At 48.4% G+C, this 24,048-nt stretch overlaps 1 protein-coding gene across 13 annotated transcripts in view; it reads left to right on the plus strand.

The window, feature by feature from the left end:
- LRRC20 (leucine rich repeat containing 20) overlaps positions 1 to 24,048 on the plus strand; it is a 108,371-nt gene that overhangs the window by 55,588 nt on the left and 28,735 nt on the right. For 9 of the 13 annotated variants that reach the window (XM_063710029.1, XM_063710031.1, XM_019035446.4 and 6 more), the window contains one exon: positions 8,985 to 9,134. The exons of 2 other annotated variants lie outside the window; for them this stretch is intronic. In XM_063710029.1, the coding sequence (XP_063566099.1) occupies positions 8,985 to 9,134 (150 nt within the window). Of the gene's footprint in view, positions 1 to 8,165; positions 8,550 to 8,589; positions 8,728 to 8,984; positions 9,135 to 24,048 lie in introns of those variants that run through there. 2 more of the 13 variants (XM_055353585.2, XM_019035448.4) reach the window with 2 other exon arrangements.

Genomic DNA, 24,048 nt, shown 5'->3' on the forward strand with positions numbered 1-24,048 from the left:
GTTGCTATAGAAAAAGTGCCTAGAACTGTGTCTGGCACATAGCAAATACTCAGTGCTGTTAGCTGTGTTTATTTAATTAATTTATTTATTTATTGAGACAGAGTCTTGCTCTGTTGCCCAGGCTGGAGTGCAGTGGCACGATCTCTGCTCACTGCAACCTCTGCCTCCTCAGTTCAAGCAATTCTCCTGCCTCAGCCTCCTGAGTAGCTGGGATTACAGGCACGCACCACCACAACCGACTACTTTTTGTATTTTTGGTAGAGACAGGGTTTTAACATGTTGGCCAGGCTGGTCTCGAACTCCTGACCTCAGGTGATCCACCTGCCTCAGCCTCCCAAAATGCTGGGATTACAGGCATAAGCCACCATGCCCAGCCCTGCGTTTATTAACTTGAATGGGACCTTTGAGATCACCAGCTTGGCCTCTGCTGGTTTAGGAATTCTCTCTGTGGAGACTCTGCCTGACCATGCTGCTTGATGCGGTCCTCACGTCCTCACCCAGGAGCCTTTTCTTTATGCCTTGGTGAAATATATACTGTCTGTGCTGAGGACCCATAGAGAATGAGACCTTCTCGATGACATCCCACAGCTCCTTGAGGACCACTCTCTCCTGTCTGCAGCCTGGATCTTCTCTTCCCTGGGTGGGGCCCCCCTTCCCTAGTGGGACCTGGCCCCCAGTCACATCTTGGCTGTGTTCTCTGGCAGTAGTGCTGTCTGTTCCTATAAACTCAGGGCCCAACATTGAACTTGGGGCTCATGGGGCTTTTTCCTTCTGCAAACTGGTAGAATGGGTATAGATGGTGCCCAACCTCTGAATTAGACCTGCAGAGGAATTTCCAGAGAACAGAAGGTGACTGGCTCGTGCAGAAGGCTGTTGGCCCCTTTCCCCAGAGGCATTGAGGGCTCTGAACTTGAAGGGCCTACAGGAGTTTGTAGACAAGACCTCGGTTTCCCATGGGGGAGTTCAGCATATACTCCCTTTCTCTGGCCTGGCCTAGAGCCAGGCACCTAGGCATGTTTTTGACTCAAGGGGGCAGTAGAGTGGAGTGGTTGGGACCCCTGGCTTCCTGATCCACCTTACCTGGATCCAAATCTCCCCGTCCTCACTTCTAGCTATATGACCTGGGGCAAGTCACTTTATTACAGTTTCCTGTGTGCAGAGGGGATAGTTCGTACTTACATAGCACATGTGAAATAGTAAGTGGTGTTGTTTATGGTTGTTATTATGCCCATCCCCCGTGTGTGGCATACAGTATATTGCTCCTTGTGTACAGATGGGAACATGACTGTGTAAGGATGATATTTGCTCCTGGATCTCCATTTTCTTGTCCCGGGACCATGGAGAACTGTTCTGGAGATCATGGACCTCTCCTCCCAGCAGGGGTGAGAGTCCATGTGCTGTGTTAGTGGCTGGTGATGGGGCTGGGATGAGGGGTGTTTGCATCACATCCCAGCAGGGCCCTTCTGTGGAACTCCTGGATTGCCTTTGACGTCGGTGGCAGCCAGGCTGTTCTGGGTAGGAGCTTGGTGGTGCACCCCTCTCACGCATCCTGGCCTCTGGTGGGTACTGGAGGGGTCACATAATGGAGGAAACAGATGGAATCCCTGGGGACACAAAAAAGTCATAGGTAAGTCACAGGATACTGTGCAGATCAGTACCTGGCACACAGGAGGGCCTCGATAGCTATTTGTGGAGAGTGAAAGAAAGAAGCAGGTGTCGGAGGTGACATTCCAGGCCCTCGGCATCCTCTAATGTGGTCTTGCAGCGTGTCAGTTGGCCAGATGAAGCCGCAGAGGGCTTGTATGTTGCTTGTTTTTTGTGTGTGTGTGTTTGTTTTTTGGGTTTTTTTTTTTTTTGAGATGGAGTCTTGCTCTGTTGCCCAGGCTGGAGTACAGTGGTGTGATCTCGGCTCACTGTAACCTCCGCCTCCCAGGCTCAAGCAATTCTCCCACCTCAGCCCCCCAAGTAGCTGGGATTACAGGACGCGCCACCACACCCGGCAGATTTTTGTATTTTTAGTAGAGATGGGGTTTCGCCATGTTGGCTAGGCTGGTCTTGAACTCCTGACCTCAAGTGATTTGCCCGCCTCAGCCTCCCAAAGTGCTGGGAATTACACACGTGAGCCACCGTGCCCGGCACTTGTATGTTGCCTAAATCAGAGACTGGAAGGGTGGGTGGTGTGAGGTTGGGATGGTGTGTAGATGGCCCAGGTGGTCGGAATGGGACTGTGGGCTGGACATTTCTGGGCTGATCTACTCTGGAAAGACAGGCTGCTTTGAGTACCCTTGGAAATAACTTGCATGGCTTTATGGCTTCTTCCTCCGTTGTAAGCACTTTCTCTCCCCACTGTGGGGAGTGGTGGTCCCTGAAAGCTCCTATTCACAGCTCTGCCCCAGCCCAATGCAGAGTTCCTGTGTTTCTTGGATCTGCTTTTCCCTATTTCCCTCACTGACGAAGAGCTGGCTGCCCTCAATTTATCTGTGAATTTGCCAGGTTATTTTTTCCAATAAAAGTTAACTTTAGCACTTAGGGAACATGAGGCAGGTGGATCGCTTGAGGCCAGGAGTTCAAGACCAGCCTGGGCAGCATGGTGAAACACTGTCTCTACTAAAAATACAAAAATTAGCAGGGCATGGTGGCATGCACCTGTAGTCCCAGCTACTTGGGAGGCTGAGGTGGAAGAATCACTTGAGCTTGGGAGGTGAAGGTTGCAGTGAGCCGAGATCACGCCACTGCCCTCCAGCCTGGGTGGCAGAGCGAGATCCTGTCTCAGAAAAATAGCTAATTTTATGATACATTAATTTTTTATTTTAAAAGTAAAGTATCACTGTATACAGATACTTGGCAAATGGTTTTATATAAATATAGAATGGTATTTTACTTACCTTGTATAAAGTAAACAACCATGAAGACTATAATTTAGTAACAAATTGCTCAAATCCTTTGAAATAACCACTGTTAGCATTCTGGTTATTTTTCTTTCTATTGTCTTTCCCAGGCATGTATCCTTTTATACCTAGTTGGAATTACAATGTGCATATGGTTTTTATGTCCTGCTTCAGAAAAAAACCCTACGCTCTGTAACATGAATGATTCAACAAGAGAAACAATCAACACACCTGGGTTGATAATACTATTTAAAGAGCTCTACAAACATTTGGGAGAAAAAAATGCCAGAGCTCCAAGTAGAAAAATAGTGAGACATGAATAGGATTTTCCATAGGGGAAACAAATGGTTAATTAATATTTACTTTATTTTATTAGAGATAGGGTCTTGCTCTGTTGCCCAGCCTGAGTGCAGTGATGCAATCATAGCTTACTGCAGCCTTGAACTGGGCTCAAGTGATCCTCCCACCTCATCCTCCCGAGTACCTGGAACTACACACAGGCACCACCACGTCAAGCAAATTTATTTTATTTATTTATTTTTTTGAGACAGAGTCTCTCTGTCATTCTGTTGCCTAGGCTGGAGTGCAGTGATACAATCTTGGCCTCCCGGGTTTAGGCAGTTCTCCTGCCTCAGCCTCCTGAGTAGCTGGGATTACAAGTGCCCGTCACCACACCTGGCTAAATTTTGTATTTTTAGTAGAGATAGGGTTTCATCATGTTGGCCAGGCTGGTCTCAAACTCAAGTGATCTCCCTGCCTCGGCCCCTCAAAGTGATGGGATTACAGTGTGAGCCACCATATCCAGCCGTATTTTATTTTTTGTAGAGACGGGTCTTGCTGTGTTGCCCAGGTTGGTTGTAAACTGGCCTCAAGTGATCCTCCAACCTTGGGGATTACAGGTGTGAGCCACCATGCCTAGCTGAAAAACAGTTAATTAACCATGAAAGATAGTCAGTCTCATTATTGAAAATATTGCAAATTAAAGCAGGATACCATTTCCCTTGATCAACTTAGCAAGGCTTTCTTTTCTTTTTAATGATTCTATTATTTGTTGGATAGGTTACATGTAAATTGGCATAAATATTCTGGACAGCAATTTGGAAACACATCAGGAGCTATATATTTGTTTACTAATTATGTTTTTTCCTCTGTAAATATCTTATGTCCTTTCCTTCTCAAGTGGTCTTAATTTTTTCTTTATTCAATTATATTGAGTAGTTTCAGTAATAAAGCTGACTCTGTATGCATCCTATTTACAGATCCCTGTTGTTTGCTTTACTCTTTTTAAGCTTCTAAGTGTTTTATATTTTTTTAATGCAGTTAGTTTTGTTGATCTGTTCCTTTGTGATTCTGTTATGCTCCTAGATTTGGGAAGTCATCCTCACTTAAGAGGTTGTATAAATGTTCAATTAAGTTTACTTTTTTTAATTTGGTTTAAAAATATTTAAAGTGTAATTCTATCTAGGATGTATTTTGATTCTTAGATTGAGTCTTTCTCCGAATTGTTAAGGGGTTATTCTGACATCAGTTGATTAATCCTTCCCTCTCCAGTTTATTTGTGAAGCTTCCTTTAGCATTTATTATGACATTATTTCTGGACTATATTTTTTGAACTACATAATTTCTTTCTATGATCTATTTTCCATTTTTCCCTCTGTTTTAATTATTTTAGGCTTATAATATTGGTTATAACCTCACCTTTTTAAGAGGGTCCTGCTTATAGATTTCCCTAGTTGAACTTTAAAACCATTTAGTTAACTTAAAAATAAATAAAAAACCTTGTGAGGATTTGTGTAGTAGTTATATTCAACAATATATAAATTAATTTCTTTAAAAAACCAGTGTTTCAATATTTTGACTTGCCATCAATGGACATGTTATATCTTCACATACAAAACTATTTTTAAAAATGTCTTTTTGGGCCAGGTGCCATGGCTCGTGACTAATCCTAGCACTTCGGGAGGCCTAGGTGGGCAGATCACTTGAGCTCAGGAATTCAAGACTAGTCTGAGTAACATGGCAAAACTCCATCTCTACAAAAAATACAAAAATTAGCCGGGTTTGATGGCACGTGCCTGTCGTCCCAGCTACCCGGGAAGTTGAGGTGGGAGGATCGTTTAAGCCCAGGAGTTCGAGGCTGCAGTGAGCCGAGATCGTGCCACTGCACTCCAGCCTGGGTGACAGAGCGAGACCCTGTCTCAATAAACAAAACAAAACAAAAACAAATATCTTTGTGAACTTTTCTACTTTTTTTTTATATTGGTCAGATACATTTTTCATTATGCTCATTTCTCTATATTTTATATTGTTGTTAGGAATAGTATCTTTAAAAAAAAAGTATCTTTAAAAAAATAGTATCTTTAAAAACTGGTGCATAGGAATATCATTGCCTTTTGCATGCTTATTTGATTAGCCGCTTTGCTGAGACCATTTTAATTTATGTTGTTTGTCAGATGACTGTTTTGGGTTTCTGAGGTTATACAGTCATTTCATACGCACCTAAGAATCATTTTGTCTGTTTTCAATGTCTGTGCTTTCTATTTAATTAGCCAGACCTAACTTGACTTTTCTTTTCTTTTCTTTTCTTTTTTTCAGACAAGGTCTCACTGTCACTCAGGCTGGAGTGCAGTGAAGTGCAGAGGCTCACTGCAGCCTTGACCTCTTGGGTTCAAGCGATCTTCTTCCCACTTCAACCCCCAAGTATCTGCGACTACAGGCACACACCACCATGCCCAGCTAGTTTTTAAATGTTTTCTGTAGAGACAGGGTCTCACTATGTTGCCCAGGCTAGTCTCAAACTCCTAGGCTCAAGCAGTCCTTCCACTTTGGTCTCCCAGTGTACCGGATTTACAGACATGAGACACCATGCCCGGCCTGGCAAGAACTTTCACGATGCTATTTAGGGATACTGGTGATGAAAGGCATCCTTATTTTGCTCTTTGTTTTAAAGGGAAAGCTTCTTCCATTACTTTGATGTTGCTCCTGGGATGTATGATGAGATCTGCCTACTGCTACCCAAAGGGACTGGTGTAATTCACAACAACTCCAACAAAACTTCTTTCCAGCCCTTAATATATCGGTCAAAGAGCACTAGAGGGCTTGTTGTTTGGAACGATTACTCTTTTTAGAATCCCCAGGTTGCCCCAAACTCTGAGCCCACAGTGCCTGTTTGCTTCCAGCTCAGCCCTTGCTTTCTCTCTTCTGAAAGCCTGACTTTTGGGAACTTGTTCCTCCCTGGCAGGATTTAGCAGTCTCTCCTGCCAACCCCACCTGCTGATAGAAGAGCTGGTGCTTGACATTGGGCAGCCGCAGGGCTGGGTTACCAAGTGCAGCCCTGGACCAGAGGAGGCATTAACAACACCCCTTATAGGCTGCCTGGCAGAGGAGCCCTGTGGACCCTCAGTCATCTGTACTTTTGCCCTTTTCCCACCTGTCCCTTTTTCCCCCCCAAACCACATCTGTGAGGTCAACTGGAACCCCTGCCTTACCCATGAGTCTGCTGGACTTCTGGTACTATGCTCTGGGTGTCTTCCCAGTCCACTGGGAAAATAGCACAAAAAGGGATTAATACAACACAGGGTGAAGAGGTCTTGTTCGCATTATATGAGGCTCAGCTCGTGGAGCAACTAACTGCTTAGGACAGTCAGAGAAAGCTTCATGGAGAAGGTGACATTTGAGCTGGGTCTTGGAAATTCTATGAGGCAGATGAGGGAGAAAGGCTTCAATTGTGATTATTTCCATGTATTTCATATTATTGTTGCTGTTAGGAATAGAATCTTTTAAAACCATATTTTATTGCTGGCATATAGAAATATTGAGTTTCACATGTTTATTTTGGAGCAATCATCAAAGGCTTAGAAGCCTGGGAGAGCCTGGCCTCTTTGGGGAAAAGATGAGAGTTTTCTGAGAGATAAATGGGGTGGTACTGTCAGGCTCGATGAGTGCTGCTGGGGTTCGAGGTTGGGGGCTGACTGGACACCAGCAAAAGCGGTGACCCAGAAGACTTCTGGAAGAGATGAGATGGAAGCTGGCCTGGAAGCATAGAGAGGCTTTAGATCGAGTGGCAAGAGGAGGTAAAGTGGAAGGGGAGGACTGCTACAATATTTGTAGCATTCCTGCTAAGTATCTTCTAGGCGCTTTGTTAGTCACTATTTTACTACATTTAATTTTTCCCAACAGCTCTGCTAGGCAGCTGGTGGTACCTTCATTCTGTGGATGAGGAAACTGAGGCTCAGGGAACTTGAGTGACACCTTGATGAACTGGACAGACTAATTTCTGAACCCCTATGCTTTTAGGGTCTATCTGCTGCTGTTCACATATATAATAATATATACAATTATATATGTATATATATCAGCTTTATTGATGTATAATTCACATGCCACACAATTCATCCACTTAAAGTGTACAATTCAGTGGTTTTACTATGTTCAGAGTTGAGCAGTTATCACCACAATCCAATCTTAGAACTTTTTTTTTTTTTTGAGATAGTCTCACTCTGTTGCCCAGGTTGGAGTGCAGTGATGTGATCTCAGCTCACTGCAACCTTTGCCTCCCAGGTTCAAGCGATTCTCATGACTCAGCCTCCCGAGTAGTTGGGATTGCAGGCATGTGCCACCATGCCCAGCTAATTTTTTTTTGTGTGTGTATTTTTAGTAGAGATGGGGTTTCTCTATATTGGCCAGGCTGGTCTCGAACTCCTGGCCTCAAGTGATCTGGCCACCTCAGCCTCCCAAAGTGCTGGGATTACAAGCATGAGCCACTGCGCCCCACCCAATCGTAGAACATTTTTATTACCCCTACAAAGAACTCCCCCACCCTCCATCCCCTGCAGCCTTGGCTAATCTACTTTCCGTCGTATGCATTTGCCTATTCTTGACATTTCATATAATGAAACTGTACAATATGCAGGCCTTTGTAACTGGCTTCTTTTGCCTGGCATCACATTTTCAGGGTTCAGCCATGCTATAGCTGCTATAACATACATTGGTACTTCATTTCTTTTTTAAAAATTTTTTTTGGTGGGGAGACAGAGTCTTGCTCTGTTGCCCAGGCTGGTGTGCAGTGGTATGACCTGGGCCCACTGTAACTTCCACCTCCCAGGCTCAAGTGATTCTCGTGCCTCAGCCTTGTGAGTAGCTGGGATTACAGGTGCATACCACCATGCCCGGCTAATTTTTTTGTTTTTAGTAGAGATAGGATTTCACCACGTTGGCCAGGCTGGTCTCGAACTCCTGGCTTCAAGCCATCCACCCACCTTGGCCTCCCAAAGTGCTGGGATTACAGGCGTGAGCCATCACGCCTGGCCACTTCATTTCTTTTTGTTGCTAGATGATATTCCCTTTCACGGAGAGACCACATTTTGCTGATCCAGTCCCCAGTTGGTGGACATTTGGGTTGTTTCCACTTTCTGGCTTTCGGGCCATTGTGAATAACGCTGCCATGAACATCCACATGTAATGTGTTTTTGCATGGACGTATGTTTTTGTCTCTTGGGTATATACCTAAGAGTGGAGTGACTGGGTCATATGGTAACTCTGTGCTCTGTGTTTAACCATTTGAGGAACTGCCTGAATGTTCTGCACAGCGGCTTCCCAACTGCTACTTGTACGAGGCTTGCCTTCAGCGTGACAGGACTAAGAAGAAGATCAAACCATAAAGTCTGTGTGAATTGCCTGTTTTCAAAGAAGTAGACTATTGTAAAGCAGTCTTTAGACTGCATCTGCGCTGTCGAGTCTTTGATGATTCTAAAGGGACTTGTGGATTCTGCAGGATCTCAAAGGCACTGCTATGAATGCTAGTCAGTCATCTTTGTGCCGGCAGACACGATTCTGGCTAGTAGGCTGTGGTAACAGAGATGGTGCTAACATAAATCCTTAGGTTCAGGGTGCAAGGGAGGGACAGGTGTGAGTTAATGCCTATGAGGAGGGCTCCTGGAAGAGGGAGGGCATGGTCTGAAGCCTGGTCCTGGGGAGACAGGTGGGAGGGCAAGGAGGCTGGAAGGGGGCATGGAGGTGGGGTCTATGTGAGTCTGGGACAAGTTCTCGGGCAGCTGTGGCTGATAACTCTGGTTTGTCTTTGTTCTTTGGCTGCAGACCTGGCCGAGTGCAAGCTGGTCTCCTTTCCCATTGGCATCTACAAGGTCCTGCGGAATGTCTCTGGCCAGATCCACCTCATCACCCTGGCTAACAACGAGCTTAAGTCCCTCACCAGCAAGTTCATGACCACATTCAGTCAGCTCCGAGGTAGGCCCTGGTCAGCTCCAGCCAGGAGGGCATGGCCAGCCCTCATCCTTCAGGCTCTGACCCTGTCTGGGGAGTGCCACCAGAGCTGGTCCCTGGTCAGCGACACCCATGAAATCATTCCCATGGGTAGACTTTGAAAATGGACCTGTGTTCTCCCTGCAGCTTGGAACTCTCTAGGTCACTTCTGCCTCTAGCTGGCTGTGAAGCAGATTGAACAAGGATCAAGGATGTGGTTCCTGGAGTGATTCTCTTGTTCTGAACAGACCAGCAGGGTATTTGGGTCCTGAGGCCCTGGGAGTTGTTATTTCCCAGTAGTCTTGAATGAGCCCCCTTCTCACCTTCCAATCTAGTGTTGTTCTCCTGTGTTGCTCTCTCAGTTCAGGAGTGACAGATGCCAGGGATGTTGGCATTTTCTTTTCTTTTTTTTTTTTTGGGATGGAGTCTTGCTGTATCGCCCAGGCTGGAGTGCAGCAGTGTGATCTCGGCTCACTGCAGCCTCCACCTCCCAGGTTCAAGCGATTCTCCTGACTCAGCCTCCCAAGTAGCTGGGATTACAGGTGTGTGCCACCACACCTGGGTCATTTTAATATTTTTAATAGAGGTGGGGTTTTACCATGTTGGCCAAGCTGGTCTCAAACTCCTGACCTCAGGTGATCTGCCCGCCTCAGTCTCCCAAAGCGCTGGGATTACAGGTATGAGCCACCATGCCTGGCTGATGTTGGCATTTTCTCTGCTGGGCATATTCAGAGCACGTGGTCGTAGGTGCTTGGCATCAAGATGGCAGGAGTCCAGCAGGTGAGCCTCGTAGATGCTCTAGAAATGGTTCCTCTGGATGGACAAGCAGTGTGGCCTGACTGCTGCAGTGCCTGCCCTCTTCTCCAGAGAGCAGTCTCTCCATCCTTCTACGAGAGGTCACTGCTGCTCAGTGACCCATGTGACAGAGCTGTGGCATGGGCGCCTGTTGTACGTTTGTGAACGAGTGGAGTGGGAGAATTGCGGAGGGCACAGGAAGCCTAGGGGGGCAGATCCTGCTTCATCCCAGACTCACATGGACCCCAACTCCATGCCCCCTTTCAGCCTCCTTGCCCTCTCACCTGTCTGCCCTGGAGACCAGGCTTCAGAGCCTGCCCTCTGTCTTCCAGGAGCCTTCCTCACAGGCATTAACTCACACCTGTCTCTCCCTTGCACCTTGAACTTAAGGATTTGTAACAGCACCATCTCTGTTGCCACAGCCTACTAGCCAGAATTGTGTCTGCTGGTACAATGACGACCGGCATTCATAGCAGTGCCCTTGAGACTTTGAAGAATCCACAAGTCCCTTTGGAATCATCAAAGACTCAACAGTGAAGATGCAGTTTAAAGAGTGCTTTACAATAGTCTACTTCTTTGAAAACAGGCAATTCACACAGACTTTCTTCCTAGTCCTGTCACACTGAAGGCAAGCCTCATACAAGCAGCAGCTGGGAAGCTGCTGTGTAGAAAGGTCAAGCAGTTCCTCAACTGGTTAAACACAGAGCACAGAGTTACCATATGACCCAGTCACTCCCCTCTTACGTATATACCCAAGAGGTGTAAAAACATATGTCCACGTTGCCAGGTGCAGTGGCTCACGCCTGTAATCCCAGCACTTTGGGAGGCTGAGGCAGGTGGATCCCCTGAGGTCAGGAGTTCAAGATCAGCCTGACCAACATGGCGAAACTCTGTCTCTACTAAAAATACAAAAATTAGCCGGGTGTGGTGGCGCACACCTGTAATCCCAACTACTTGGGAGGCTGATGCAGGAGAATCGCTTGAACCCGGAAGGTGGAGGTTGCAGTGAGCTGCGATCGTGCCACTGCACTCCAGCCTGGGTGACAGAGCAAGATTCTGTCTCAAAAAAACAAAACAAACAAACAAACAAAAACCAAAAAAACAAAACCATACATCCATGCAAAAACACATTACACATGGATGTTCATGGCAGCATTATTCATAACAGCCTGAAAGCTGGAAAGTGGAAACAACCCAAATGTCCATCAACTGGGAAACGGATCCACAGAATGTGGTCTCCCCATGAAAGGGAATATCGTCTAGGATCTAGGAATGCTCTGTGTGATAGGGATATGAAAAAGGGTCTAAGATCCTGTTTAGAGAAAGAAATACATGAAATGCTGATGATGCATGAGGGACCCGAGCAAGCCTATCTCACAGGGCTGACTTTAGGCTAGGCAAGCTTCCTAGAGGAGGTGTGGGCATTGGGCAGGCCAGGAGGGAGAGGGTGCATGAAGTGGCAAACACAGTGCAGGGACAGTGGCTCAGGAGGGAGCTACGGGCAGGACTTGGAAAGGCCACCATGCAAACAGAAGGACAAGGAGGAGGGATTAGTCTACATAGCTGTTTCTGAGTGAAGCTCACAGAGTTTGTTGCATTTGTGCCTGAAAAGCTAAAATCCCTATGACTTGGAGGACAGGGAGAGGCTCCTAGAGCAGGATTTCCAGGTCTGGAACTTTCCAGGCCATGGCTGCCTTTCCAGGCCACCTGTGTTAGTCCCAGGGTCCTCTAGTGCTGTATTCAGCCAATTGGGATTGGATGTTTGCTTTTCCGAGGAGGATAGAATGATTGAAAATGGAGGGCGGGGCTGTCTGGGCCCTCAGAAAGGGCACAGTCAGGCCCTTTGGGTAAGAGGAGAGTTCACTTGTGCTTTTATTTCATTAGACCTTCCCTTGAACACCTGCGTCTCCCAGACCTAGGTCCGGAGGCCCAGAAACAAAGGCCAATCCACCAGGGTCTCCCCCTGAGGAGACCAGGGTTGCAGGACACATTGTCCTCACCACCCAGTGCTGTGATACGGGTATGGACAAAATGCTGGAAGGGACTGCTGGGAAGAGGAATGAATTCTTCCTGAGAGTGGCATGGGCAGGGCCTGGGTATGGATGCAAGAGCTTTGAAACTGCTTGACATTTGGGGAGAGGCTTGTGGGATGAGTAAGTAGGCCCTCTCCAGAGGGCATGGGGAAAGGTGCCAGAGAAATGCTACTTAGCCCATGCATCTGTGGGATGCGGAAATGTATTTACGTAGCACCTTCTGGTTAGAAGTCTGTTGAAGTTGCTGTTTGAACTCCTTCTCTGCTGCCAGTGGCTCCTGACTCCCTCACGCTGCCTCGAATCACAAAGTGCCTGCTAATTGAATTCACAGAGGCAGCGGATTGAGGGATGCGGTGGCAGCAGGGAGGGTGGGAGCTGAGCACCCTGTTGGGCTCTACCCCTACCCTGAGAGATGGCTCTGGGCCTGAGCCTTTGTTGTGGTTTCTCTTTCAAATAGAAAAGCCCTCTTCTTTTATGTGAAGAGGAGGCTTAAATAGGCCTGGCTGAGCTCAGCAGGCCTGCTGTGTCCTCCTCTGGGTGCTTGCAGAGGTGGGCTGCCTTGGTGGTGGGGAGAGAACAAGCTGCTTCCTCCCTGCCTGCCACAGTGTCTCCTGGGGCTGCCCTGGGGACTCTTCTGCTAGGCCCAAGGCCCTGGCAGGGGTGGGTCATCTCTAGGTGATTCCATCCCCTTGATGTCCTTCATCCATTTTATGGAAGGAAAAAATAAGACATGAGAAAGCCAAGGGCACACATGGAATTGGTCTGATGGCAGGTGGGCCCTGCAGAGAGTGGGTCCCCATGTCCCGCTGTGGCTCTTCTGTCCCTTCTGCTCCTGTATCCCTGTTTCCCCTCTTCCTCGAGTCTTAGCTCTTTTTAGTGAGTGTGTCCTGGGACTGCCAGGCCAGAGGTGTAGGAGACACACCTATGGCAATAAACAAAGACCACCCAAATGAGGAAAGCAAAGGCTATGTATTCGGAGCTTGCTACAGTGAAGGAGTCAGCCACCATCACTTGTGTGTTGGCAGAGACTCAAAGGCAGGCAGCAGAGTGGTAGAGTGGAAAAAAGGGAAGACTTCAGGTACTCTCTGATTGTTGGCACGGGGGAGTTCTAACTGGAGGCGGAGCATCCTCTGTGATTGACAAGGAGGGCATATTGGCTTTCTCTTGTTGGTCCTTAATTGGAAGTGGGGACAAAAATCAGGAAGCTGTTAGTTGTTAATTGAGTCCCAGCCATTTGGGACCAGTTGTTATAGGGATTGTTGTTTAGCTTCCTGAATGATTGCTAGAGATAGCAGTCTGACTTCCTACAAATCTGACATATGGCAGGCTGGCATCCTGGCCGGTTACTGTAGATCATGGGTTGGTTTCCTGGGCAGGCTGCTGCGGGTTGTGAGTGAAGTTCTGTTTTTATATTTGGCCTGGTCATTGCCTGTTTGTATATTCAGTCTCTCACACCCCTGCCCGTCAACTCAATCCAGCAGATTCCCACAAGCATTGGGTTTGGTGTGGCTGTGGGAATGCACGGGTGAGTGATAACAGCAGAGCCCAAATTCACAAGGTGCTCAGCTCTCCTGGCTCCATGCTGAGCATTCTCCCTGTATCATGTCATTTAGTCCTGGTAGCAGCCGTGTCATTTGGGAATGATAAGAAAACTGAAAGCTGGATGTGGCCCCGGAGGAGCCCCTCATCTTGCTGATCTTGCAGGGGAGGCAGGTTTATGAGCAGACACCATGTCATAATGTGAGGGGCGGTGCAGCAGACGTTTGTCCACGGTCTGTGGGTGTCCAGGTGGTGGAAGTCAGTTTTGCTTTCAGTGAGTAGGGAATCAGAAAGCCTCCAGAGGAAATGGCTTAAAGTGTGGATTTGACAGATAAGTAGGAGTTTACCAGGTAAATAAGAAGGAGTTTCTAAAGCATCTTTGGGACAGTGAAAGTTATGTTTGGGAAATAACTAGAAAAATGGTACAAGACTGAGTGTTACAGAGTGGAGGAATGGTGTGTTGTTAGGGACTGGCTGGAAGGAGTCATCTGCCTGGGTGGGAATGTTTGGGAAGAGTTCTGGGAGGTTGGGAGGGGATAGGCCCTGTGGAAAAGGCAGAGAAGCATCCTAGCAGGGAGAAGCTGTGTGAGGCCAGGCCAGGAAGGCACGGAACAGGCAGGGCCTTGAAGCCAAGTCATAAGGGAGGTTGCGAGCTCCTTCTGCCCTCCAAAGCGATGAGTTCCCTCATCTCAAGAGCCTGGGTCTGGGCCTGGGCCAGGGCAGCAGGAGCTGGCTGCTGGGGCTGCTGCAGGGCAGGGGGGCGGCTTTGGTTGGTCGGGAGCAGCTGTGTGTGGGCGCGGGCGGGCGGACTGGGAGGTGGGTTGCTCTAGTCGGCTGGCCTGGGGCCTCCATGGAGACTTGCTGACCCCAAGACCCTGCATCTGGAGGTAACACAGCCTGGTGGAACTGGGCCCCAGAGGGCTTGTGAGTAGTTGGGGAGCATCCAGCAATGTGGAGTTGAGACGTTCCCTGGGGCTCGTGGCTCATTTTCTCTGATTTTTCAGCAGCACCAGCCTTCTTGCCTCTTTCTGTTTCCCCAAGTGTGTGTTCTTTACACTGTCCCTGACAGGGAGATGCCAGCCAGCCATAAACTCCGGGAAGAAGTGTGGTTTCCTCTTCAGAGCGAGGCCCTCCCAGGGGTGACCTCGGAGATGTGCCCAGGGTGAGCCCACAGGGTGCATGACACCTGGGGGGAGCCTGTCTGCAGAGGGCTCCTGGCTGCTCACTGGGCTGCCTCTTACCTTCACCACAGGGCTCTCCAGGCAGCAGCTCCTGGTGCCTGCCAGAGAAAATGGGGCAATTTTCCTCATTATCTCAGCAATTAGGACAGGCAGGAGGGAGGCACCAGGCTTTATCTTTACCTCTGGCAACCGCCGTGGTGCCAGAGGGGGCCACGCCTCAGCCTTGGCTCCTCTCTGCACACCTTGGGGAGTGGTCTTCCTGCTCCAAGGGCCCTACATGCCTGGTGCCTGGGGGTGGGTGTGGGCAGACGGCATGGAGAAGCTAGGTTAAAGCAACTGAGTTCATGCTAACAGGCCAGGGTGGTGAGGACGGGGTGGGTCCCTCAGTTCCTCAGGCCATGCCATCAAAGCTGCTGCTGTCCACGTGTGGTCAGGAGTCTTAGGCGGTATTTGGGGGTGGGAAGGGGGTGTGCCAGTAAACAGTGTATGTCAGGGCCCCACAGGACTTACTATTTTCTGGAGTTCTGGGAAGGGAGGAGACGGGGAGTGTCCCCTGGGCACATTACATTTCCAAACCCGGGGAGCAAGGGAACCGTCCTCAGAAAGGCTGCTGGGGCGGTGGGGTCACAGTGTGCTGTTCCTCCCCAGCTTCCTACTTCACTTCAGCCCACTGGGTTTACTTTTTCTAATAGCTGATGTTACTTAGTGGACAAAAGAGAAAAGAAGAGGGGGCTCAGGAATGAGCAGGGAGAGCCGGGCAGACATGGAAGCTTTGTGCGGTCAGTGGGATGCTGAGGTTTGGTTGTAGCATGGGATCAGGCGGATCTACTCTGTCAGAAACACATTTTCTTTTTTTTTTTTTTTAAGATGGAGTCTCGCTGTGTCACCCAGGTTAGAGTGCAGTGGCACTATCTCTGCTCACTGCCACCTCCACCTCCCGAGTTCAAGTGATTCTTCTGCCTCAGCCTCCCGAGTAGCTGGGATTACAGGCACTTGCCACCACGCCTGGCTAATTTTTGTGTTTTTAGTAGAGACGGGGTTTAACCATGTTGGTCAGGCTGGTCTCAAACTCCTGGCCTCAGATGATCCACCCATCTTGTCCTCCCAAAGTGTTGGGATAATAGGCCTGAGCCACAGCGCCCGGCCAGAAACACATTTTCTGGTTCTTTCAGTGCAGCCCACCACTGGAATAGTGGGGTCTGGGAGAGTCCATCTCCCCTGAGTTATGCACAAGGGGCAGACCCCAATTGCAGATGATCAAGAGTTCCTACCTGGTACCAAGGCAGTGACAAGGTTGTGGCCTTCTGCATCAGTTTTTGCCATCAGTCCTCAAGGGCGCCCCACCTCTGGAGCTACCTGGATGACCTCAGTGAAGCAAAGGCCAAACTGTTTGTGACCCCTGCATGGCTGCTTCTGGGCAGTGGGTCAGCCCTTCCTAGCAGTGTTAAGGAACCCAAGCATCATGGGCTTCAGCATCCTTAGTAGAATCCCAGAGATGGGAACACTGAGGTCAGAGGGCATTTTGAGGCTCTACTACGTATAGCAGAAGAACCGCCCAGCAGAGACCAACAAACCTACAGAGCTACAAAAAATAAGTTAAATTCCCTATGAAGGGGAGTTGGGGCAGCCTGGAGATGTATTGCTGCTGCACCAGCAGGAGAACATCGCTTCCATCCTGGGTCTTAACCACCCCTAGAAACCAGCAGACCTCGACAGCCCCCTTGCACCCCCAGCCCAGAATTCTGTACAGTGTGTTGGGGGAGGAGGGTACACCTGGAACACCAGGACCGTGTGGCTCTGAGCCTCTGGTACCTCTGTCCTCCAGAGCCCAAGCTAACACTTCTTGCAACCCTGTAAGGCAGAAGACTGCAGTTTCCCTTCACTTCCCTCTTCCAGGCTCTAAGTGCAGCTCTCCTTTGCTCCCAGCTCTGCGATTCAGATGTTTCCATATCTGCCTCTGCCCTTCTTACCCATTCCCAAGCACCTCTCTTGTTGCTGTTTATGTCTCTGCCACACCTGCAGAGCTCTAAGGCTTCATTTGAAAAACGTATCCTATTTACTTATTTATTTTTGATTAGGCAGTAGATGCACACAATGTGATATTTTGAGGATTGAAAGGATAGTGGGGAAAAATAAGTCTGCTCTTCTACTCCTGTCCCCAGACATCCAAGTCCGTGTCCAGAGACAACCACCATTACCAGTACTAGAGATATTCCATGCCTATGTAAATATAAATATACTTCATAATAGTAGCATTTATAATATGCCACCATGGGTAGGTACTGTTGTAAGCAAACAGAGCATAAAGTAACAAGTAACTTGCCCAAGTTCACACAGCAAGAAAAAAGAGCTACCTTAGTCTTTTCTTTTGAAACAGGTCTCCCTCTGTCACCCAGGCTGGAGTGCAGTGGTGCAATCTCGGCTCACTGCAACCTCTGCCTCCTGGGCTCAAGTGATCTTCCCACCTTAGCCTCCCGACTTGCTGGGACTACGGCACACACCGTCAAACCTAGCTAATTTTTTGTATTGTTTGTAGAGACAGGGTCTTGCCATGTTGCCCAGGCTAGTCTTGAACTCCTAGACTCAAGTGATCCGCCTGTCTCAGCCTCCCAAAGTGTTGGGATTACAGGCGTGAGCCACTGCACCTGGCCTGCCTTAGTCTTTTTACGGAGGCAGAATGTTTAGTACTTCATTTTAGTCTGTTCCAGACCTTGTTAAAAGTGCTTTTTCTCCCCTTCCCCTTGTCTACCCCCAAGGAGTGAGTGTGGCATCTGGAAATGCCCTCTGACCCCTGTGGGCAGCAGCTGTCTCTGTGTGAAGCCTCCTCAGCACTGAGCATGGGCTGGTGGAAGGACACTGCCCACCTGACCATCTGACTCTGCCCTGCGGGGGAGTCCGTGCAGTCAGGGACTGTGATTGCTCATTGACGCAGGTTCAGAGCCGAGGTGCTGATTGAGGTTTGGTGAGCAGGTATTGTTGGAGTTGGCACATTCCTTCGAGCATGGGTTGTATAATTACTGCAGGCCAGCCTTGTCTGTCCCCTAATGGAATTGGCAAGCTTCTCTCTCAGCTGGGGTTAATCTAAGGCCTCTGAGTCAGCCTTGGCAATTGTCCAAGATAAGGATGGTACAGGAAGTAATAAGAGGAACTTGGGGAAGAAGAGGTCCATTTAACAGGCACCGGAAACCACAGTTCAGTAGGTTTAATCAATAAGGAAATGTCATGATGGGGGCTGCTCTCAGGCTGGGTACAACATTGGGAGTGGAATGGAGTGGGATCTTTTTCCAGAGCCCCGGTCCATCCTGGGAGCCCTGGTTGTTCCACTCTGAACCCTGGCTTGGTGCAGGAAGAATCTTTGGAACCCCTAATGCAGTCTTCTGGGACCAGAAGATCTCAGCCCTCTCTGTCCAGAAGAGGGGGCAGTAAGACCTTGGGCAGATGGCCTGGGTGCTGTGACTCCAGAGGTGAGAAGCAAAGCCAGACGTGGCTGTGGCTGTGTTAGGCTGGAAGCCCAACACACTGGCCGATCCCATGGCTGGGGCTTTGGCCACACTTTTATTCTTCCTCTGAACTGGAAACAACAGAGAAAACCTTAAATGCCTGGTTTGGGGCCATATAAGAGATAAAAAGAAAGCCAAGGCATCAGCAGCCTTGCTGGCCCCAGTTGGCCTTCGTGGCCTCGGTTTCCTTATCTGAGAAATGGGGAAACATCTACTCCATAGTGATTTTGTGAGGTTGGAGATAATGCTTATAAGGTGCCCTGTGTAGGGTTTGGTGCATGCAAGATTCTTGATGAATGATGCTTCTGATACAGTGATGGTGAAGACACTGGGGGGCTTAGTTGTAGACAAGAGAGGTCTCTGGCCAAGTAGTCAGGATGATGGTCCAGTCATAGGAATCTCTCTCCACAAGGAATTTCAGTGAGAACAGAACTGGAGAGATCCCCAAGTCCACGTCTTCACGGATGGGGACCCTGAGGCTCAGAAGGGAGAAGTGGCTTTTCTGACCTGCCTCCAGGAAGATGTAGGGCGAGACCTCAGTTCAGGGTTCCCGGGTCCCCGGTCAGGCTCTTTGCCATGGAAGCAGGTGGTGTGGTCACCTGCTTCTCAGCTAATGCTAAGAGGCTGTTTTTAACTGGTTGTGTATATATACCCCACCTTACCGCACAGAGGATTTGTGGAGCTTGTGACGCAGGCAGCTTGGGTAGAGCAGTGGACACCACAGTGGGAGCAGAAGCAACTCAGAGACCCTGCTGGGCCGTGGCTTCTGAGAAGTGAAGCTGGATGGCTGGGAAGAACTTGCTCTCTTGCCGGTGCCCCCCCACCCCATCAGGATGCATGCCCCATTCTGTCTAATTCAAGGCCTTTCTGTGGAATGCTTCCTTCCCATGGAGCTCAGATTTGGCTACCTGGAGATTTACTCTAACAATTTTGGTGGAATTTGGCACATACATTGACATTCATAAAGCCCTAGGGGTTGGACAAGGGGGTGACTGACAGGGGTGGGACATCCATCCCCAGGAAACTGCTCTCTTTGCCCTCCCTTGGGGAGGGGGCCTAGAAGCAGCTCCATGGTTTGGTTCCCACTCAAAACCTACCAGGTTTATTATAAACAACTTTATTCTTATAAATTTGGCAACTTAGAAGAAATGGACCATGTTCTTGAGAACCACAAACCACTAAAACTCAGCCAAGATGAAACAGACAACCTGAATAGACCTATGACTATCAAATAAGTGGAATTCATAAATAAAAAGATCCCAAAGAAGAAATCTCCAAGCCCAGGTGATTGCATTGGAGAATTCTATCAAACTTTTAAAATGAGAATTAACATCAATTTTACACAGCCTCTTCCAGAAAATAGAAGGGAAGGGCATACTTCCCAATCCGTGCTATGAAGTTGATATTACTCTGATATCAAATGCAGACAAAGACAGTACAAAAAAATGTGAAAGAAAAAGAAAATACAGACCAATATCTCCCAAGAACACAGATGGAAAGATTCTCAGCAAAATATTACCAGTCAAATTCAGCAATGTATAAGAAGAATATATGACATGTGTAAGTGGGATTTATCAGTTATTCCAGGTATGCAAGTCTGGGTCCAACTTTAGAAATCAATCAGTGTAATCTATTATATGAAAAGGCTAGGCTGGGCGAGGTGGCTCACGCCTGTAATCCTAGCACTTTGGGAGGCTGAGGTTGGTGGATTGCCTGAGCTCGGGAGTTCGAGACCAGCCTGGGCAACATGGGGAAGCCCCGTCTCTAGTAAAATACAAAAAATTAGCTGGGCGTAGTGGCGGCATGCACCTGTAATCCCAGCTACTCGGGAGTCTGAGACAGGAGAATCGCTTGAACCCGGGAGAAAGAAGTTGCAGTGAGCCGAGATCGTGCCACTGCACTCCAGTCTGGGGGACAGAGCCAGACTCCATCTCAAAAAAAAAAAAAAAATAGGCAAAAGAAGAATCACACAATCATATCATTTGACAAAGAAAAAGCATTTGACAAACTCCAACTCTCAGTACACTAGAAATACGGGGAAACTACCTCAACTTGGTAAAGAGCATCTTCAAAAATCCTACAGCTAACATCAGACTTAATGATGAAAGCCTTTCCCCCAAGCTGGGAACAAGGCAAGGATGTCCACTCTCATCCTCAAAGTTCTAACCACTGCAATAAAACAACAAGAAGAAGAAGATAGCTTTTCCCTGGGCTTTTCGCAGAACTGGTTTTTTTCACTCTGACCTCAAATGCCTTCCTAGCAATCTGAAATAACCTTCTTTTCTTGTTTAGTATTTCTCCCTGCACTTGTCTGTAAGCTTGTTAAGGTTGGGATCTAGTCTGTGTCATTGCCATGATTTCCCGCTGTCTAGCAGAGCCTGCCCTGTGGTAGGTGCTGAGTAATATTTTTTGAGTAAGTGGAGGCTGTTTTGGCATCATTGGCTCTGACTGGCTTCCTGCAGTCCATGTGTCACAGCTGCACTGACCCTCTCTTATTTTCCCTTTTGATTCCTGCTATCATGTTGGCTTTCAATTTTGTTTCTGCAAAGGTTCCATAATCCAGGAACCAAGTGTCATGTGTCTTCTATCTCTAAGAGAGTCTCACTCTCACTCTGTTGCCCAGGCTGGAGTGCAGTGGCAGGATCTTGGCTCACTGCAACCTCCACCTCCCGGGTTCAAGTAATTCTCCTGCCTCAGCCTCCCAAGTAGCTGGGATTACAGCTGTGTACTGCCATGCCTGGCTGATTTTTGTATTTTTAGTAGAGACAGAGTTTCACCATGTTGTGCAGGCTGGTCTTGAACTCCTGGCCCTAAGTGATCCACCCACTTTGGCCTCCCAAAATGCTGGGATTACAGGCATGAGCCACTGCGCCTGGCCTTGTTGAGTGTATTTAATTTTCAAAGATTACCCTTTTCTGACCGGGCATGGTGGCTCATGCCTGTAATCCTAGCACTTTGGAAGGCCGAGGCGGGTGTATCACCTGTGGTCAGGAGTTCGAGATTAGCCTGGCCAACATGGCAAAACCCTGTCTCTCGTAAAAATCCAAAAATTAGCTGGGTGTGGTGGTGGGTGCCTATAATCCCAGCTTCTTGGGAGGCTGAGGCAGGAGAATTGCTTGAACCCAGGGAGCGGAGGTTGCAGTGAGCCAAGATCGCACCACTGCACTCCAGCCTGGGCGAAAGAGCAAAACTCCATCTCAAAAAAAATGCCAAAAAACAAAGATTACCCTTTTTACATTCAGTTACAAGGCTGAGCATATAGTAGGTGCTTAGTAAATATGTGATTAGGCTGAGCATATAGTAGGTGCTTAGTAAATATGTGACTTGTGTAGCTCATCCTGCCTTTCACAGCCCTCTCAGCTCATCATCACAGCCTGTGATAAATAGGCAGGAAAGACCTTCTCATGAGGCCACCTGGAGAGAGGGGCCCAAGGACACCTGATGAGTTGGAACATAACCGGGTCCTTCCTGGTTCTCCTCTTGTCATTCTTTGGCCACTGAATAAGCAAGGATTTAATGGTTATGTATTCTGAGAACAGGTATTGAAGGGATTAGGGGTGTAAAACTGGATGAAGTGAGGTGCCAGCGTGGCCTGCTTCTCTTAGGGAGGGGACAAATGCAGAGCCCATGAGACAGGACAATGATGGACAAGATGAGGAGTCAGGCTCTGGACACGGCTGGCTGGGGTTCACATCCTGGTTTGGGGGTTGGGAGAGGAAAGTCACATACCTTGGGGAGAGGTTGGGGTTTCTGTGACCTTGGGCAAGTTATTTCACCTCTTTGTAAATTGATGGTAATGGGTTAGAGAAAAATCACAATGATGATTACATGTAAATCCCTAGAACAAGTGCCTCAAATGTAGTAGTGCTCTATTAGCGTAGTAATAAGCATTAGTTATCATTATTACTTTTTTTTTTTTTAGATAGAGTCTCACTTTGTAGCCCAGGCTGGAGTGCAGTGGTGCGATCTCAGCTACTGCAACCTCTGCCTCCTGGGATTCTCGTGCCTCGGATTCTTGTGCCTCAGCCTCTCAAGAAGCTGGGATTACAGGCACGTGCCACCCTGCCTGGCTCATTTTTGTATTTTTAATAGAGATGGGGTTTCACCATGTTGGCCAGGCTGGTCTCGAACTCTTGATCTCAAGTGATCCGTCTGCCTCAGCCTCCCAAACTGCTGGGATTACAGGTGTGAGCCACTGAGCCTGGCTGAGATCTTTTTACTCAGTCCACTGATTTAACTGCTGATCTCCTCCAGAAAAACCTCGCAGAACATCCAGAAATCATGTTTGACCAGCTGTCTGGGCATCCCTTAGCCTACTCAAGTTGATAAATAAAATTAACCATCACAGCCCCCACATTAGCTTCCACGGCCGCATCGGCCATGACCCCTAAGACTGCAGACAGGGGCAAGCTCCCAACAGGCTCTTGGAAATGTCTCCAGGGGTAGATGCTTCTTATTTTTCTCAGCCACTGTGGGAATACAATTAGACTCATGCCTGAGTTGGTTTGATAAAAGCCCATTTAAAAAAATTCTGAACATGTCTGCTGGGCGCGGTGGCTCACGCCTGTAATCCCAGCACTTTGGGAGGCTGAGGCGGGCGGATCATGAGGTCAGGAGATCGAGACCATCCTGGCTAACGTGGTGAAACCCTGTCTCTACTAAAAATACAACAACAACAAAAAAATTAGCCGGGCGTGGTGGCGGGTGCCTGTAGTCCCAGCTACTTGGGAGGCTGAGGCAGGAGAATGGCATGAACCCAGGAGGCGGAGCTTGCAGTGAGCCGAGATCACACCAGTGCACTCCAGCCTGGGTGACAGAGGCTTATAATGGTGATCTGGATAGCAGCATTCTGTGGTTTAAGGTGTGGCTATTCAAGAACCTGGCTGCCAGGGGAAGCCTGGGTTTGCGTGAAGCAAGCACTGGACCTGTTGATGGAACCTTGGGTTCCCATGTCCCTGAAGATGGAAAAATGGAAGGCAGTCCAGGCCCCCTGCACTGTCTGTTTGCCTCCTGAGGGGAGAAGAGTCATTATTTATCACATATTTTCTGAGTGACACAAGGTGCCTGCAAGAGGCTGGATGTAGGGACAAAGATGAATCAGATGTAGTTCCTCCCAAGAACCCCAGTGTGCTGGAGCAGGGCATTTGCAGTGGGGCTGGTACCCTGGCGCGTGCATGTGTGTGTGTGTGTGTGTGTGTGTGTGTGTGTACACAGAGGCGCTGGGAAGGGGGCAGGGGTCAGCTTTCACTGTAGGGATACCTGGGAGGGGCTGTGGGGACCTCGGAGCAGCTGCATTGTGGGGCTGTGGAAGAGCAGGCGTGGAGCACTGAGGGAGGGGCAGGGCCAGCTGCAAAATTGGTGGGGCACAGAGAGAAATGACTCCAGAAATCAGGGGTCATTTTTCTAAAAGTTACATAGGAAGATTTTCCCTTTCTTTTACAGCCTCTCTCAGCATGTCATGATGCCTTTCATTTACTATTTCATGTTGTTCTAAGTAAGGAAAGATCAAAATTTAGCATGAATTTTACCATTTATCTTTATGTTGTGGAATGCCAGTTTTAAGTGCAATTATGAGAGCATTAAAATCATGTGTAGAATCATGAAATTATATAATTCATATTTTGTGGCTTATTTTCTCCGGAGGTGCCTGGAGTAGGCCAGAAGGACAAACTCAAACCAGACTCAGAAAGGTTGGAAGGCAGAAGGGAGGAAGGACAGACTCAGAGGGCCCGGGGGCCCCATCCACAATGCAGGGCACCCACGCAACCACCCTCAGGCCTGACAGCTGCTAGGTTTCTGCCCTTACCAGATGCTGGACTGACTGCCTTCCACCCTGGCCTGGGGTGATCTG

The sequence above is a fragment of the Gorilla gorilla genome, chromosome 8, assembly GCF_029281585.2.
Source record: "Gorilla gorilla gorilla isolate KB3781 chromosome 8, NHGRI_mGorGor1-v2.1_pri, whole genome shotgun sequence".
NCBI classification, from domain to species: domain Eukaryota; kingdom Metazoa; phylum Chordata; class Mammalia; order Primates; family Hominidae; genus Gorilla; species Gorilla gorilla.